This window comes from Grampus griseus (genome assembly GCF_964374135.1).
Source record: "Grampus griseus genome assembly, chromosome: 12".
Lineage (NCBI taxonomy): Eukaryota > Metazoa > Chordata > Mammalia > Artiodactyla > Delphinidae > Grampus > Grampus griseus.
Window position 1 is genome coordinate 61,740,190 of NC_139006.1, and position 18,845 is coordinate 61,759,034.

The following is an 18,845-nucleotide window of genomic DNA, read 5'->3' on the forward strand; positions in this document are numbered from 1 at the left end:
GAATGACAGCCCACGGGGTAGGGAGACCTGGCACTGCTCCCAAGAAATGTTATTAAGGCAGATCTCAGTCCTGTATTGGGGGAGGTAAGGTAAAACAGCAAGCACAAATTATCCCTTATAATATCTGCACACAGTAGAGTCCACCAGATTGTATCCCTCAATTCTTTTTATATTTTAGACCACAAGAAAGAGTGAGACTTTCATTACTTACACACCTTGGCCTTCCTGATGAATTGCTAAAGATCTCAGAACAGCCGAACTACTGAGTAATGTGTAGACATAAGACTCCACTTGCAACCGTGAGAGCACAGAAGTGTAAGAATGCAGCGCCAAGGTCTGGTGGAGGTGCTCAGATTTGGCATCAAACAGTTTTTTTAGCTCTCCCAGTGCATTTTCATTCATCTCCACTCTCTGGTAGCGATGATGGCCTGAAACTTTCACTTGATCAGCACAGATACCCTAGCAGTGGGCAAAAGGGTGAGATATGAAGCCAGTTACTCTTTGCTCTTGAAGCCTGTATACAATACACAGGCTTCAGTACCATCTTCAAAGAGCTTACAAATCGCAGCGAGGGAACAATACTACTACGTAGAAAACAATGAAGCTACTATACAACCAGGTGCCAATCACAAAGGCATCACAAGTTCAGAGACGAGAAGAGAAATCCTAAAATGCAGTAGGTGGGGAAAGGTGCAAGAAAACAATAGAGCTTGTCTCTAAGACCCTCATGATTGATGACCTTACCTTCTACTTTATAAACACTGAGGTCAATGTGATATCCCCTCAACTTCGAGAGATCTCAAAATATCTCTGTACTTACCCTCACCATTCTTTGTGATTCTGCTCAAAACAAACCCCTCCTTTCCAATATTAACCCTCCAACTGTTTTCTTGATTCTATTCTCTCTTTTTCAGTATTTTCAAGTTTCTCTCTCCACAGGATCCTTCCTATCTACAAAGAGATACACAGGTCTCCAAGGAATGACGATTAGGGTTGGGGGAAATCACACGTTTCTCCCTGACATCTCCTCCATCTTCCCTTCACTGCTAAACTTGTCAAGAATAGCCTTCTCTTCCTCGCCATCCCTCCCAGGCCACTATGCAATGGCTTTCCTGATGGCACCTTGGCCTCCATAGGGTCACATCTTATTGCCTTCCCTATTTTCTCATTTCCTCTTGACCTCGTTCCATGGATCATCCTCCCCTTGACACTCTCTACCCATTAGATGTTCCTGGCATTATGCCCAAGGTCACAAGCTAAATGGCCCACAGGCTGAATCTGGCCTGGAGACATGACTTGCTTTGGCCTCTACTGTGCATGAGTGAGTGAGTGAGAGAGAGAGAGAGAGACAGAGAGAGAGAGACAGAGACAGAGACAGAGACAGAGAGTGTGTGTGTGTGTGTGTGTGTGTATTTAGTTGCCAACATTTACAAACCAGGATCCCTCACATAAAAATCCAGATTTCTAGCTTCTCTTAGAAAAACATAAGATGTGGCAATGCTGAACCAATATAACCTCACAGCAACAATCAACTATAACACAAGAGCAGCTCCCCATGCTGGACCAGGCATGAGCTTACCCAGTGATCACCATCCCACTCAACCTGTTTCACTTCTCCAGGTTACCTGCCTGGCCCCTGTGGGCATATGACACTGTGACTCCTGCACTCAATTACTATGGGCTAAGACAGGGTCAGTGTGGGTAAAAGGAGCAGACTCCAGACCTCAATGGCATCACAGGAATAGCAGCTCCACTGAAAATTCCCCAGGCTCCTGCAAGCTTTACGCTACACTAGTCAATATACCTGTACAGACAACTGTTCCTCCTTGAAGTGCCATAGTCGACTTTTGGCATTTTGGCAATCAGACATCAGAGCAAGGAGCTCAGCTTCAGCCAGCAGCAGCTGCTTCCTACAGCGTGAGTAGTTCAAAAGCAACTCATAAAATTCATGCCTGTCCTGATGAGCCATGCTGTTAAATTCTTCTAAATATGACTCAACATTTTCCAGCCATGAACCAGGCTCAAAGACTTTTAGCTGTTCTTCAGTAAATGGTACTATTTCTGGTTGAGATGGGAGCTCCGGGTAGAGTCGCTCATTACGAAGCAAGGGTTTCACTGCCACCAAAGCCGGTATATCCCCAGCAGTTTCAGCTGGCAACTGGGGATACAGTTTTTTCACTCTAGGTGGCTGGAAAATGTCTTTGGCTTCACAAGAACTCTGCAAGCCAACATTTTGTAGCACCTCTGAAGAAAGACCCAAGGCTTCTTGGTCTTCTCTCCTATTCTGAGTATCTCTGACCTTCAAATTTTCCACTTCCTGCTGAATATAAGAAACATTAGATTGCAGTGTGCTTTCCAAAGGTCCACATTGTACCGGTTTATCTTCCTCCATTTCTGTAATGTTCTCGGGGGGTTCTACTTTGGTTCCGACATTGCCTCCAGGATCGACCTTCGGCTTGACTGAATCATCCCCAGCACAGGCTCTGATCTCCTCTCCCTCCTTTAGACTCTCTGTTTTACATGTCAGGGACTCTTCATTGCTTAGAGTTAAGGAAGTGAGTGGTACATCAAACATTTCACTCTCGTTTTGTCGACTAGCATCATTCTGGGGCTGGGAACCGGTTAACTCCTTTAGATGGTCTCCTTGGAATTCACAAGGTGGGGTAGGGATTTCCAGCTCTCTGGAGGTTTTTGGAAGGGAGACTTCATCAGACTCTTCCCTCTGAAGGGTTTCATATTTCTTCTTTTCCTAAAACAAGATTTATAATGTGAAATAATTTATAATATAACAATAACTGATGAGGAATTTTTAAATTGTATTAAAAAATCTAAGTTCATTTCATAAGCAGTGTGTTTCATATTTCATATTATTCAATTTTGAGAATGCTGAATTTGGGAGATTCACTAGTCTAATCCCTACAGAGGAAGACATGAGAATAAGCAACAAATTATGATTCAAGAATGGAGAAGGAAAGTCTTAATTAGGCTGTTCTCCATTCTGCTAGAGGTTAAGTAAGAGAGAACAGTCTCCAAGTATCTTAGGCTTCAACAGGTTTGCATCCTGACAAACATATCTATTCAAATTTCAGGCAGAAAAAGTCAGGCCAACTTGAAATAAATTAACTATAGTACTGGATTATAACCTCAGAATAAAATCAATATCCATGAGTCCATACTCACATAACTAAATAGATAAACATATATATATGTTATATGTATCTTTTTTTCCTTAATGGACAAGAAGTGGCACTCTTCCTTACAAAAGTCCAATTAATAAATGTAGATGGAATGAGAAAAACAGAAAATCACAATTAGAGCACCATGGTAATAACTGCCACAGGCAAGAGGCAATATCTACTAAGTAATGAAAGTGAGTGAAAATTTAAGCAGAAGCAGAATATTTGTATAGTCTCAAAGTATCCCCTAAATATTTAGTAATTACAAAGGGAAAAATCATAAGTTTCAGTGGAGAATCCTGGCAGTCAACACCTTAACCAAGTGATCAGGGTTACTATAACCAGTAATACATCCCCATACGATGTTCTGAGAAGGCTTATCCCCTCTTCAGTACCCTTTCTAATAATGTATAACCTCAATCTAAGCATGAGAAAACACCAGACGAAAACCCAAATTAAGGGAAAGTCTACAAAATAACTGAAGTGTTATGATCATCAAAGAAAAGACAAGACTGAGGAACTATCAAAAGACTGGAGAAAACTATTAGAGACATGACAACTGAATGCAATGTAGGATCCTGGATTGGACACTGGAACAGAAAAAGGACATTAGCAAGAAAACTGGTGAAATTCAAAAAAGTTCTATATTTTAGTTAATACCATTGTACCAATGTTAATTTGTTGGTTGTGATAAATGTTCTACAACATAGAATTTACAGTTACATAACACAAGAAGATGCTGGACGAAAGGCACGTGGAACTCTCTGTATTATATATGCAACTTATTAAATCCAAAATTAATTCCAAAAAAAACAAAAAACAGTTAACCATTTAAAAAATAAGATAAAATAAATTATGGTTTTTTAATGAAGTATCTCTGGCATTAACACACAAACTAGACACACAGGAAAGAAGCCTGGATAAAAAAGAAGAAAAAAATATGGAAATATTTATTATTTATTTATTTAAATAAAATTGTTACATCCAAAGAAACTAAAAAATGACTGACTCACTCAAATACTTCCCTCACTATAAATTTTTTTTTTTTAATGTGGGGTGTTTTTTGGCTATGTTGGGTCTTCGTTGCTTCACGCGGGCTTTCTCTAGTTGCTGCGAGCGGGGGCTACTCTTTGCTGTGGTGCGAGGGCTTCTCATTGTGGTGGCTTCTCTTGTTGAGAAGCACGGGCTCTAGGCGCGCAGGCTTCAGTAGTTGCAGCACGGGGCTCAGTAGTTGTGTCTCGCAGGCTCTAGAGTGCAGACTCAGTAGTTGTGGCGCACGGGCTTAGTTGCTCCATTGCCTGTGGGATCTTCCCGGACCAGGGCTCGAACCCGTGTCCCCTGCATTGGCAGGCGGATTCTTAACCACTGTGCCACCAGGGAAGTCCCCACGGTGAAATTTTAAGGAAGGCAAAATCATGGTTACAAAGTTATCAGTGATTTTGGATTATGTTGTCCAGCAAACGTCCAGCAAAAAAAAGCTGACAAGTAAATAGCCAAAAAAGTAAAACATTTATATGCACCTAATATTAGGAAGAAAAGACGAATGTTTTTGAAATGGAATTTGAGCTCAGCTTGCTGGTAATGAACTACCAAATGTTTACAAATGGTGGTGATGCAAGAAGCAACGTGTCCCTCCAAAATTACTTTAATCTGCACCGTGGATATCAGATTCCGAGAACAGCCACACAATGCATACAAACCACTTTGTCAAACTGCCTAAAATCATGCACACCAGGAAAGCATTACATGAGTATTTATAAGAAAATGAAAAAGTGGGTCCAATTACACTGCAATGATGTTTAGCACACTAGCTATAATAAATAGGTCTGTCAGATTGAGAGGTCAGAAAAAAGAAAATTAGGAGAGGGAGGCCAATGGTTACTACAGTGGGAGAAATACTGGTGTACTGTTCAGGGCAGAGGCCAAATTTTAGTGAGCTGAACAATCAAGAAATGAAATTAAGAAAACAATTTCATTTATAATGAACAGAGAACAAAATACTTAGGGATAAGCTTAACAAAAGAAGTGTAAAATTTATACTCTGAATATTACAAAACAAAATTTGAAAGAAATTAAAGACTAATAAGTGAAAACACATTCCATTTTCATGGATCAGATCACAATATTGTTAATATGGCAATACTCCTCAAATCGATATACAAATTCAATACCATCTCTATCAAAATCCCAGCTGCCTTTTTTGCAGAAAATGACAAGCTGATCCTTAACCTCATAAGGAAATGCAAGGAACCCAGAATAGATGAAACAATCTTGAAAAAGAAGAACAAAGTTGGAGATTTCACACTTCGCAATTTCAAAATCTACTACAAAATTACAATAATAAAAACAGTGTGGTTCTAGCACATGGACAGACAAACAGATCAATGAAACAGAACTGAGAATCCAGAAATAAACTCTTTTTTTTAATCAACATTTTTTATTTCTTGTCTTTTTTTTTCCAAGTTGTTGGGAGCTTTTTATTTATTTTTTTAACGTCTTTATTGGAGTATAATTGCTTTACAATGGTGTGTTAGTTTCTGCTGTAAAACAAAGTGAATCAGCTATACATATACATATATCCCCATATCTCCTCCCTCTTTCGTCTCCCTCCCACCCTCCCTATCCCACCCCTCTAGATGGACACAAAGCAACAAGCAGATTTCCCTGCACTATGCAGTTGCTTCCAATAGCTATCTGTTTTACATTTGGTAGTGTATATATGTCCATGCCACTCTCTCACTTCGTCCCAGCTTACTTTCCCCCGCCCCGTATCCACAAGTCCATTCTCTACATCACCGTCTTTATTCCTGTCCTGCCCCTAGGTTCTTTTTTTTTTTAACATCTTTATTGGAGTATAATTGCTTTACAATGGTGTGTTAGTTTCTGCTTTATCATGTACCACAATATTCACGGCAGCTCTATTTACAATAGCCAGGACATGGAAGCAACCTAAGTTGTCCATCAACAGATGAATGGATAAAGAAGATGTGGTACATATATACAATGGAATATTACTCAGCCATAAAAAAAACCGAAATTGAGTTATTTGTAGTGACGTGGATGGCCCTCTTAGAGTATGTACGTACAGAGTGAAGTAAGTCAGAAAGAGAAAAACAAATACCGTATGCTAACACATATATATGGAATCTAAAAAAACAACAAAAATGGTCATAAAGAACCTAGGGGCAAGACGGGAATAAAGACGCAGACCTACTAGAGAATGGACTTGAGGATGTGGGGAGGGGGAAGGGTAAGCTGGCATGAAGTGAGAGAGTGGCATGGACATATATACACTACCAAATGTAAAACAGATAGCTAGTGGGAAGCAGCCACATAGCACAGGGAGATCAGCTTGGTGCTTTGTGACCACCTAGAGGGGTGGGATAGGGAGGGAGGGAGGGAGGGAGATACAAGGGGGAAGAGATATGGGGATCTCTGTATATGTATAACTGATTCACTTTGTTATAAAGCAGAAATAAACTCTTATGTTTAAGGTCAACTGATTTTCAACAAGGATGCCATGACAATTCAATGGGGAAAGAACAGCCTTCAACAAATGGTGTTAAACAACTGGATATCCAAAGAATAAAATTGAACCCCTATCTTATATCATATACAAAAATTAACAAAAAGGATCATAGACCTAACATAAGATCTAAACCTTTTAAACTTTTCAGAAAAAACACAGGAGTAAATCTTAGTGAACTTGGGTTAGGCAAAGCCTTGTTAGACATGACACCGAAAGCACAGCAACAAAAGAAAAAAGTAGATAAATTGGACTTCATAAAAATTTTTAAGATTTTGTGCTGAAAATCAAAATATGAAGAAAATGGAAAGACAACCCTACAGAATGGAAGAAAATGTCTTCACATCAATTATTATATAAGGGGCTTATATACAGAATTAAAAAAAAAGAACTCTTGTAACTCAAGAATAAAAAGATGAACAATCCAATTTAAAAATGGGCAAAGGATCTGAACAGACATTTCTCAAAAGATAATACACATGGCACATAAAAAGATGCTTAACATTATGAGTCATCACAGAAATGCAAATCAAAATCACAATGAGGTAACATATCACACCCGCTAAAACTACTTAAGTCAGATAATAGTAAGTGTTGACAAGGATGTAGAAAAATTAGTATCCTCAAACACTGCTGGTGGGAAGCTAACATGATGCTTCTCTATGCAAAAGAGTTTGGCATTCCGAGCCATGGTGATGGTGACACAATCTTGGATCATACCAAAAACCACTGTATTACACATTTTAAATAAGTATAGTGTGTGAATTATAGCTCAATAAAGCTGTTAGATGAAAAGATGGAAGATTTTAAAAACTCAGAGAGTTGAGAAATAAATGAAAAGTAAGGAAGCAGAGATGGGAATGTGACATAGAGGGAGAAAATTTTAGTTGTCTTTTCTTAAACTGTAAGAGACCTCTGGGGGTGTTAAATGTTAACTGGAAGAGAAGATAGGGAGCTGGAAGTAGGCCAAGGTGGGCCACAAGATCAAGGGCACAGTAAATAAACACACCTCCTGCAACCCACAGGCCACCTCAGGCTTCCTCTCCAGTCTGTCCCTCAGGAGTTTTTAACTTCCCTTTGCCAAGGGAAGTTGTTGCCCAACTCTGACCCCACCAAACCACTTCCTCTTTCCCTACTCCATGACTGCCCTTGCAATTTCAAATTCTTCCCCTCAACTAAACAAAATGAAGTCTCCAGCTGCTACTATCAAACTTGCAGGCCCACATCCAGCAGATCTACCTTCCTGGGAATAATCACAACCATAACAGCAACAGATAATGTGGTTAGATAATCAATTAAAGAATTTTTTAAACCTTCCTAATGCTCCCAGAGAAGAACACATAAGACTTTGGGTTTTATTTCCCTTGGGGGTGGAACTCAGTGCTTCTCTGTTTAATTCTCCATCTGTGCTGTTACAGAAGTTAGGTCCAAAGAGGAATTAACCTGGGGTTGCCCAGGAAAGGAGGTGGGGGAAAGGAGAGGAAAGCTGGTAATTTGATTCAAAGAATGGACTGGCCAGATCAGAGAAGGCAGGCAGAAGGAAAAGATGAACAACTGCGAGACACACAACTGTTTGAGAGGGTAGCAAAGGCCTGCCCCTGCCCCTCACAGATCCCTGGATAGGACAGGATGTCTGGGGTGCATATGCGGAGGGAGAAGGGGTTCACTGTGTTCATCACCAACGCCATGGCCTCTAAGCAGTGGTGAGCTCCCTGTGGCTCAATTCACTTCTCCAAAGCACGGAACAGGGGAGCAGGTCCTGAAAGGTCTCCTAGCCTCCAGCCTCTGCCCTACCACCAATTCATCCCAAACACCACTATAAGACTGGTCTCCCTAAAACACTACCCTGAACACCACAAAAACAATCACAGCTCTCCACTTAATGAAAGTCTGACTCTTAACTTCGGCACTCAGTGCCTTTGATGACTCAGTTATGATCCTGTCCCAAGACAAAATCTTCAATGACCACATCAACCCTTCCACAGCACATGCTTTACTCTGAACTCTGCGGTGTGTACTTGCCATCTGGCCCTGGTCACGTGCTACCACATATGGTTATTTATCTTTATGTTGTGTCCCCCAAATGACCACAAATATCTTGAGACCAGAGAATATATCTTATGCTTTTTTGGATCTGATCTGCCTCTGATTTTCAACACTTTGTTCAATAAACATTTCTTGAAACAATAATGATGACTTATAGTTCACAAGAATTTACTGAGTACCAACTGTATGCTGAGCTCCTAGGTACTTGCACCCTAAAATGAAGAAATTATTGAATTATCCAACAAATGTGCTCTGGCACATTCAGAAATTTATTTTTATATGCCTCACAGAAAGCAAACGGACTATCCAATGAATTCAGAGAAAACTGAACTTTTATGCCAAAATCTGAATCAAATTTTATACTTAAGATACAAAATTTCATTTAAAAACAAAAAAGAAAGCCAACTTCCAATTACTTTGCCTACTTGAGTTAACCAGAGATAAAGATTAGAGCCTACTGTATTTATAACAATCATTACAGATCACAAAATAAAATTCAAACAGAACTCCACGTGTATCAAGCTGTGTGTGCAAAAATTAGTGCTTACATAATTTTATTTTAACCAAAAGACATGTTTCTTACAACTGAAAATGGCCTAGAGATTAACATTTCTTTATTTTTGATCTCTACATAAGTTACGTACAGGTAGAGAACCAATTTTAAAATAATTCCACAGGAGAAAAAATAATCAAGAAGTTATACAGAAACAGAAGAGTTGTTAATAAACACAGAAAGACTTACTTAACCATACATTACAGTAAATATGCCCTACAGTGTTGGTGTATGTGTGGGGAAAAAACCTAAAGAGTACATAACAAACTGCTACCAACAGTTATCTCCAAGAGATGGAATTCAGGGCATTTCATTTCTGTGTTGTATACTTCTCTCTCTCTCTGTGTATATACTCATACATACACACTTTTTTTAAGCAATGAGCACTTTTGTAATCAGAAAAAAAGTTTTGTTTTCTTTTTAAGTTTGGAAAATAAGTGGTCACTTTCCATTCATCACTTGCAGTTCTTCCTCTTGAAACTGTACTAAGTAAAAATATTACAACTCCTTTCCATCCTTAAAAATATTAATGAGCTACTTCTTCATAAATGATAAAGGTTCAGTTTTACACACTACATAGAATACTTTTGTGGGATTACTTTATTTTTTTTCATTATTCTGAAAGTATTTATTAGGTAACTACTACTGTATGTTAGGCATAGTTCTAATACATGGGGTACATGAAGTGAACCAAACAGGAAAGCTCCTTGGCCATGGGATTACTTTAAATGCAGAACCTAGTTCGGTCTCTGGTTTTAAATAACTACCTATATGCTGATGACCCCAAATCTTTTATCTCTCCCAAGCTCTAGATCCACATATCCAATCCATTTGGATGTCTGACATTTATTTCAAAATTAGCATGTCCTAAACTGAACTCCTGATCTGCCCCCAAAAGCTGTCCTACTCACTGCCTCCTCCCTCTCAGAGTCACCCCTGACTGTTTTCTCATATCCCAACCAAACCACCAACAAATGGTCTTGGCTAGATCATCACCACCTCTGCTTTACAACTCTGGTCCAGGCCACCATCCCCTCCTGCCTGGATCACAGCAAAAATCTCTTAGAAGGTCTCTCTGCTCGTACTCTTGCTCCCTTACAGTCCGTTCTCAACGAAGCAAGCACAGTGACCCTTTAAAATAACTTAGATCATATCACTCCTCGGCTTGAAACCCTGAGGTGATTCCATATTTCACTCAAAGTACGAATCCTTACAATGGCCTACAAGGCCCTACACGACCTGGCCCTGTGTCACCTTCCTGACTTCAAATACTCTCCCAAATACTCTCCCCTCATGCATTCCACCCTAACGACACTGCTACTGCCTTAAGGCATTTGCCCCAGGTGTTCCCAAGATCCAAATGGCTAACTCCCTCATCTCTTTCATGTCTTTATTTAAATTTCACTTTCAGTAAGGACTACCTTGACTGCCTATATAAAAATCACAACCCGGACTTCCTGGTGGCCCAGTGGTTAAGAACCCAGCTGCCAATGCAGGGGACACGGGTTCAAGTCCTGGCCCGGGAAGATCCCACACGCTGCGGAGCAACTAAGCCCGTGGACCACAACTACTGAGCCTGCGCTCTAGAGCCCGCGAGCCACAACTACTGAAGCCTGCGCGACTAGAGCCCGTGCTCCGCAACAAGAGAAGCCACCGCAATAAGAAGCCCATGCACCACAACGAAGAGTAGCCCCCACTCGCCACAACTAGAGAAAGCCTGCGCGCAGCAACAAAGACCCAACACAGCCAAAAATAAATAAATAAATAAATAAACTTATTTAAAAAAAAAATCACAACCCATCCTAATCACCAGTACTCAGCTCCTTACCCTGTTCCTCTTTTCCTTTTTTCATAGCACTTGTCATCTTCTAATATATTATACATTTTATTTATTTTTTTATGGAGTTTTCTGTTTGTCTTCTCCTTCTAGAATGCAAGCTACGTTAAGGCCAGGTTCTTTTTTTTATTTTTTATTTTTCCTCTGTTTACATCCCAAGTGCTTAGAACAGTTTCTGGGACATAGTGGGTGATCGATGAGTGTTTATTCAACAAATAAATGGGATCTTAGGAGGCACAACAGGAGCTAAATAATATAGAACATCCCCCAACTTCACTCTTATAATCACTCATGGGAAGGAGGGACTAAGAGGTAGAAATCATCTAGGCCAAGAAGCAAGAGGCGATGGGGATTTAAAGGTCTCGGTTTCTGTTATCAGTTTTCTGGGACACATCTCAGTCTATCCTTAGCAATTACAACATGCTCTTACTATTAATGAGTTGTCGGCATTCAGAATTTAGTATTAACTGCAGAAAAACTTTCCACGACTATAAAATATACTGCTTCTGCAGAGTAAATCCAATCTAAAAATCTACTGTTCTTAACCCATAATCTACCATGATCAATGAAGTCAGGGTTCTCCAAGGTGGGTGAAACTAATCAGGACTATCTCTCAGGTATCAAGTGATAAGCACCAGATAACCAAAAACTAGCAACGTGAGCTCATCTTCCAAATGATTAACATTAAGGAATATAGGTCAGCTGCTGGGTCAAACTATCGAAAGGCAAAAGCACATGACAGTCCTCACTTCCTGAAATGAGCCTTGGAACTACTTTATGGTTCCATTAACAGTAAGCAAATTACACCACAATGGTAAAGGTTTCATTAATGTAGGACTTCATGATCATAACCAACATAACCAGCACTAAGTAATAAATCTATTTACTCTAAGAGAAGAATCAATTTTCTAAACTGACAAGTATGAGGGCCTTGCTGATGTCATGGACTTTTTCCATTTGTTTTCTCATACTATTTAGAGGAAATTTACCAGAGTAAATTCTTCTGAGCAACAAAGCTTGGAAATATTCTTCAATACTGGTATTTTTTCCTTCATTCAACAAACATTAGCAAATGCCTACAAGGGCTGTAAAGGGTATTAGGAAAAAAACAGGTCCCTCCCTCACTGAGTTCACAGTCTAAGGCAGAAGAGAGATGTTAACAAACTAACTGCAAGTGAGATGAGTGACACAAAGGGGTGCAGAGCGCTACTAGTGGGGGCTGGGGGCGGTGGTAATGTGGGTGATGAAGGTGATGAGGTTTAAGCAGAGACCTCATGAATGAGCAGGTGAAGAGGGACAGGAAGAGGTGTCAGCGCAGAGTAAAGAGCATGAGCAAAGGCCCTAAAGCAGGAAAGGACATATACAGTTGAGAATCAAAAGAGATAGTAGTGAAGACCAGAGGCTGAGGAGAAAGACAGAATCCAGATAGTTTAGGGCCTTGAGTCCATACTTTGGACTCTTGGACTCTGGGCAATGGGAAATCTTTGAAAGGCCTTAAATAGGAGAGCAATCATTTTGGGGGTTTGTTTATAAAAATATCAATCCAGCTTTAGTTTAGAGAATGGGCAGCAAGAATGAACTTGGAAAGGCTATTTTAGCAAAAATCCAAGAAATCTTCCTTGGAGGATGGTTGAGTTAGTCAGGATGGAGAGAAATGGGCAGAATCAAGAGAATAGTTACAAAATACAATTGGCAAGCCTTAGTGACTGACTAGATTTGAAAGGTGACTAAAAGTATGTCAAGGATTTCTGGTTTGATCAAATACCTCTGGAATTAAGGCCTCTTTATAAATTTTAAAAGATAAAAAATAAATTTATGTGTAGGGAGGTTGCCCACAATGTGTCAATAAAATGAGCAATTGGGGACTTCCCTGGGGGCGCAGTGGTAAAGAATCTGCCTTACAATACAGGGGATGCGGATTCCATCCCTGGTCAAGGAACTAAGATCCCACATGCCACGGGGCAACTAAGCCTGTGCGCCACAACTACTGAGCTCGCAGGCCTCAACTAGAGCCCAGACGCCCTGGAGCCTGTGCACCACAACCACAACTAGAAGAGAGAAAACCCACATGCCACAACTAGGGAGAAGCCTGCACGCCACAATGAAAAGATCCCACACACCTCAGCAAAGATCCCACGTGTCGCAACTAAAACCTGACACAGCCAATAAATAAATAAATAATAAATAAATCTTTAAAAAAAATAAAATGAGCAATTGGGTTTTTTGTTGTTGTTGTTTGTTTGTTTTGCGGTATGCGGGCCTCTCACTGTTGTGGCCTCTCCCGTTGAGGAGCACAGGCTCTGGATGCGCAGGCTCAGCGGCCATGGCTCATGGGCCCAGCCGCTCTGCTGCAGGTGGGACCTTCCCGGATCAGGGCACGAACTCGCGTCCACTGCATCGGCAGGCGTACTCTCAGCCACTGCGCCACCAGGGAAGCCCGAGCAATTGGCTTTTCATGATGGATTTAAGTTTGATTTTTAATTTTTTATTTTAGAAAATCTGTTCTAAACAAAATAACAGAGCCTCCCTGGTGGCGCAGTGGTTGAGAATCTGCCTGCCAATGCAGGGGACACGGGTTCGAGCCCTGGTCTGGGAAGATCCCACATGCCACGGAGCAACTAAGCCCGTGCGCCACAGCTACTGAGCCTGCGCGACTGGAGCCTGTGCTCCGCAACAAGAGAAGGCCGCGACAGTGAGAGGCCCTCGCACCGTGATGAAGAGGGGTCCCCGCTCGCCGCAACTAGAGAAAGCCCTCACACAGAAACGAAGACCCAACACAGCCAAAAATAAACAAACAAATAAATTTATTTAAAAAAAAAAAACACAAAATAACAGAGAATCCTCTTAACTGACCATTTTTAAGTATTTATAACATTCTATCTATAGATACACATAGATATGTAGAACAATTATTAAGCTACTGGACCGAGAATTACGATTTTGGGCTTTAACTTGAGTCTCTTACTAACTGCATGACTTCTGGCTTATCATTTAACTTATCTAGGCTTCAGTTTCATCATTCATTTTGAAAAAAAAACCCTACAGATTGAGAATTAAGATTCTGCTCTCTACAGATGGATGTTTACACGTTATACACTACTGTATTCTAGGTTCAGGGACCTTATGCATGGCTGACCAATGGCTTTTTACTTCCTCCTCTATTTAGATAGTCCTTTACCAGCCCAATACAATGCAAAATTACTTCTCTTAAAAATGTTTCTGAAATTAGTAGCAAAATGGCTTTCTCCCCAGAGTAATTCCTCACAGACCTGGGTACACTGATGCACATAACTCCACTACAGTTTTTTTTTTTTAAGGCACCATAATGAAAGGGATCTACATAAGTCATTTACAGCTTATTAAATATGGTAGCTTTGAACACCAGTCTCCTGCTAAAATCTTGTTCTCATGAGAAAATCCTATTTTCGTATCATTTTTAAGTTACATCTGCTCTGGAACATCACCTACTTGTAGGAAAGGAAATTTCCTTTTTAATACCACCTTCATTATTTCCTTAATATAAATCCAGTTTCAGGTAAGCCAAAATTATATATGTCCAGCTATCCATGGGCAGCATTTAATCTGTTCACTGTAAAATAAATGTCATTTCAGAAAACATATGGGTACGAAATGAAAGCCCAGACTGCGCCTGCAAACAAGACAAATCAACTTTAAATCACACCAATACCACACGTTAGTATAATCCAGGAAACCCAGAAAATTCAGATCTGTCCCTGCTGTATGAGTCCCGCTCTGGTTTAATTTCTGGTCATTCGTGCCCCATCATAAACAACCAAGATAATGAGAAATAAACAGCAGCAGCACCACTGTCATCTTGAATTTTTAAACTGAAAAGGCACATCACCACAGCCTACTTTCTGTCTCTATCTGCAAAGCTCTTCCAAGGGATACATTCTTGAGTGGAGGAGGGGTCCCTTCCCTCTTTATGGGAAGAGGGACTGAAAATGTTCACAGATTATAAAGGAGAAAAAGAGAGTTAAAGATGAGACTGGGAAGAGAAAAGCTGCTTCACGATAGGAATCTAGACCCGGGTGAGGAAAATCAAGAAAGGAGCAGAAAAGGAAGAGCCTAGTGAGGTCACAGGAGGAACAAGAAAAAAAAAAGGGCTCCTGACAAAGTCCGGCAGAGGAACGTGAAGGAGGCACAGAGGAACAAGTCTGGTGTCAATGGGTGGGGGGATCAAATACGGGGAGGTGAGGACAGAGGATGAGAAGGGCTCAGGGGACGGAGGGCTCAGAGTGGGCTGGAGAAGCCGAAAAGAAGAAAAAACACAGCGCACCTGCCAGGGCCTGGCGAGGATGGGATGGTCGGGTTCCCTCACCTTGGTTTTAGTCCGGCTGGCCTTGGCCTTGGCCCTGGCCCGGCGCGGGGGCCTCACCGCCTCGGCCATAGACCCTGCGATGGCAACGTCGCCACTTGTTTTTGTCAAAACTCTGCGCTTTCCACAACCTGCTCAGTTCCGGCCTCCGGGCTGTCACGTGATCGAATCTCCACCACTCCCGGGGGAGGGGCGGCAACTCGGAGCCTCTACCGGCAGCAAAGTAGGACAAACCACTCCGGGAGCCCTTTTCACTGGAGGATGGTGACCCCGCCCCCTTACGTCCAGGCCCCACCCCCTGACCCCGGCAAGCGCGCCTGGCTCCGGCCACGCTCGCCAATGGCTTGGAGTCGTCTTGGGTCCCGGCGTTACTTCCCGAACTGAGATCACGTCCTTCTCGCTGGCTCCGCCGAGCCGCACTCGGTCTAGGCTCCGGGAGCTCTCGCACACCTCACCCACGTTGACTTAAAGGAGTCCGGGGAGAGTGCTTGTCAGTCTTGTTTTGACCCTTAGATAACCAGGACCGGTCAACCTAAATCTGTTTTGCACTCGAGAGCTTTGCTGCCTATCCAGTTGTGCGCTTTAGTTTCATCCTGTGTAAAGGGGAAAGATGATACTTGCCTTTTCCAGTATAGTGAAGATTAAAGGGACTAATCGTCAAAGGTGCCTGGTAGCCGCGAGCGTATCTGTAAATGGTAGTTATTTTCATACTGTCCAAATTCCCAGGCAGCAGAGACATCTGCGCCCAAGAGGGCAGACAAAAAAGCAAAAAGACAAGACCCATAAAAGTATTTTTCATGTAGATTTTACACACCTTCATTTAAAAATTCCAGATGTGAAAACTTGGCTCCATCTCCCTTTCCCAGCTCTACAATTTTTTTTCCAAAGCACTTAGTACCTCTTAAAATACTATTATAATTTGCTTTTATGTTTGTGTCTGTCAACCTGGCTAGAATGTAAGATCCTTAAGGGCAGGGGTCTTTGTTTTGTTCCCTGAGGCATCCCAAGAGCCTTCTAGAACACTAGCCTGTAAGTGGTAGGCTCAATAAATTTTTGATGAATCAAATGTATGTGAGTTTTGTCTGATGGTGGGATAAAATAGTTGAGATGGAGGGGGGCCAGTGGGGAGACTATCCAAGAATAAGGCATGAAAAATGGAAAGGACTTCAGAGATGGAGTCTTCACAGTGTCTTATTTATGAGCTAACTGAGCATATAAAATACAGTTGTAGGGAGGAAGGGAGACGTAAGAGGGAAGAGATATGGGAACATATGTATATGTATAACTGATTCACTTCGTTATAAAGCAGAAACTAACACACCATTGTAAAGCAATTATACTCCAATAAAGATGTAAAAAAATAAAAATAAAAGAATATATGGTAAAAATGATGCAAGGGAGACATAGCCTGGGGAAATAACTGCATTCTGGAGGTCTCAATTATGGGTAGGCATATATTTATATTCTTCAATCTTAGGGAAATAAGATAATTGCAGAAAACTACTTCTTTCTAAAAATCTGCTGTGTCCTTATGTATAGATGTCTTATAGCGTTCATACAATATATTTTTAACTGATGATGTCTATAATCATGCTTCTTTCATGAAGGCACCTATAACTCCAATTCTGACACTGCTCAAAATAAAGGTTTGTCATTATTTAAAGCTCACGAAGTGCATACCCACAGAATTGCATGATTTAGTTTAGAAGTACATTTAACTTCCCCGCAAAAGGCCATTTTGATGGCATTATGTTGATATCAATTAGCGTTTCAGGAGGTGAGGAAATGATACCTTTAATCTCTATTCCTAAAAAGTCAGTCAGTGACCTAGACTGATCGAGGTTTGAGAAGATTGGCTTGTAGGTATCATAAAATCTTTTATCAGAGATAAAAATCCAGAAAAAAAATATACAGTTGTAAGCAGATAGGGTAGGGGCGTCCCCCAGAGAAAGAGAACCAGGCATGGCTTACTTGACATAAGAGAGCCATTTAATTTTTTTAAACTTTTATATCAACCTTTTTTTTGCGGGGGGTGGGGGGGGCAGGTGAGGGGGTAACTTAATCAGCATTATACTTTATTCATGTTATTTAGAGAAGCCATTTTAGACCTAACCCATTTTGTAATGTAAGCCTGGCCACAGTGCTGGCCTTTGAACAGGTCTCAGTAGTAATGATCTAAGGGAACAAAGGAACAAAGAACTGTTACCAGGCAAGAAAAGTAACAATAGCACAGATAACAAATCAGCTGTAAAGACTCCCAGTTCTGTTTCAAAGGTAAAGATTAGCCTGAAGCACTTTCTTCAGCTGTTTTGCAGAATTTAAACACTCCCCACCCCGGGCCCCAGGGCTCAACCACCAGATCAACTGGAACCTAAGTGATGATGATGTTGACCTTTTCTGACCCTTCTGACTTCAGTCACCTAAAGTTTGGAATCTGTTTACTTTTGCCCCAATTTAATGTTGAATTCTCCTCTTCTCAAGCCCCTTCATGAATATCCCTTAGCTTAAAATTTCCCCAGTTTTGCTGTTTGGGGAGACACTGCTTTGAGAAAGTTCCCCAGTGTTCTCCTTACTGGCTGCAAGTAATAAATCCTTCTGTCTCCCGATCTCTGGCTTGGTTGTGTCTTTTGGCTCAACACCCACCAAGAGGCAAACCCAGTTTTCCAGTAACACAGTTTCACGTATTTTGATCCCAAATCCTCAACAACAACAAAATAGTTATCCAGCTACTCAGGTTACTGAACCAAACTTGGGTCTGCTCACCCAACACACAGCAAAGCCAATCTACTGACACCCAGTTGTGGTGAAGGTAGGTACAGTGTTTATTGCAGGGCCAAACAAGGAGAACAGGCAGCTCATGCTCAAAAGACCCAAAATCCCCAATGACTTTTAGGGGAGGGTTTTTTTTTTAAATAAATTTATTTTACTTATTTATTTATTTTGGCTGTGTTGGGTCTTCGTTGCTGCACGCAGGCTCTCTCTAGTTGTGGCAAGCAGGGCTACTCTTGGTTGCAGTGCACGGGCTTCTCATTGAGGTGGCTTCTCTTGTTGTGGAGCATGGGCTGTAGGCGTGCAGGCTTCAGTAGTTGTGGCTCGCGGGCTTAGAGCACAGGTTCAGTAGTTGTGGCACACAGGCTTAGTTGCTCCGCAGCATGTGGGATCTTCCCAAACCAGGGCTTGAACCCCTGTCCCCTGCACTGGCAGGCAGATTCCTAACCACTGTGCCACCAGGGAAGTCCTAGGGGAGGGTTTTTTAAAACAGTGTGAGGGTACATGATCAGTACATGCTCAGTTATCTGATTGGTTGATGGTGAGGTAACAAGGTGATGTTGTTTCAGGCATCTTAATTATCAGTTTTCTGGTTCCAG

General features: G+C 41.3%; 1 protein-coding gene across 2 annotated transcripts in view; it reads right to left on the reverse strand.

Moving 5' to 3' along the window:
* EPG5 (ectopic P-granules 5 autophagy tethering factor) overlaps window positions 1-15,616 on the reverse strand; it is a 127,349-nt gene extending 111,733 nt beyond the window's left edge. For both annotated transcript variants that reach the window (XM_082667293.1, XM_082667292.1), the window contains exons 1-3: window positions 15,481-15,616; window positions 1,805-2,749; window positions 216-459 (exon numbers count right to left, since the gene is read on the reverse strand). In XM_082667293.1, the coding sequence (XP_082523419.1) occupies window positions 216-459; window positions 1,805-2,749; window positions 15,481-15,549 (1,258 nt within the window). In that variant the 5' untranslated portion in view covers window positions 15,550-15,616. The remainder of the gene's footprint in view (window positions 1-215; window positions 460-1,804; window positions 2,750-15,480) is intronic.
* Between the last annotated feature and the right edge of the window lie 3,229 nt (window positions 15,617-18,845).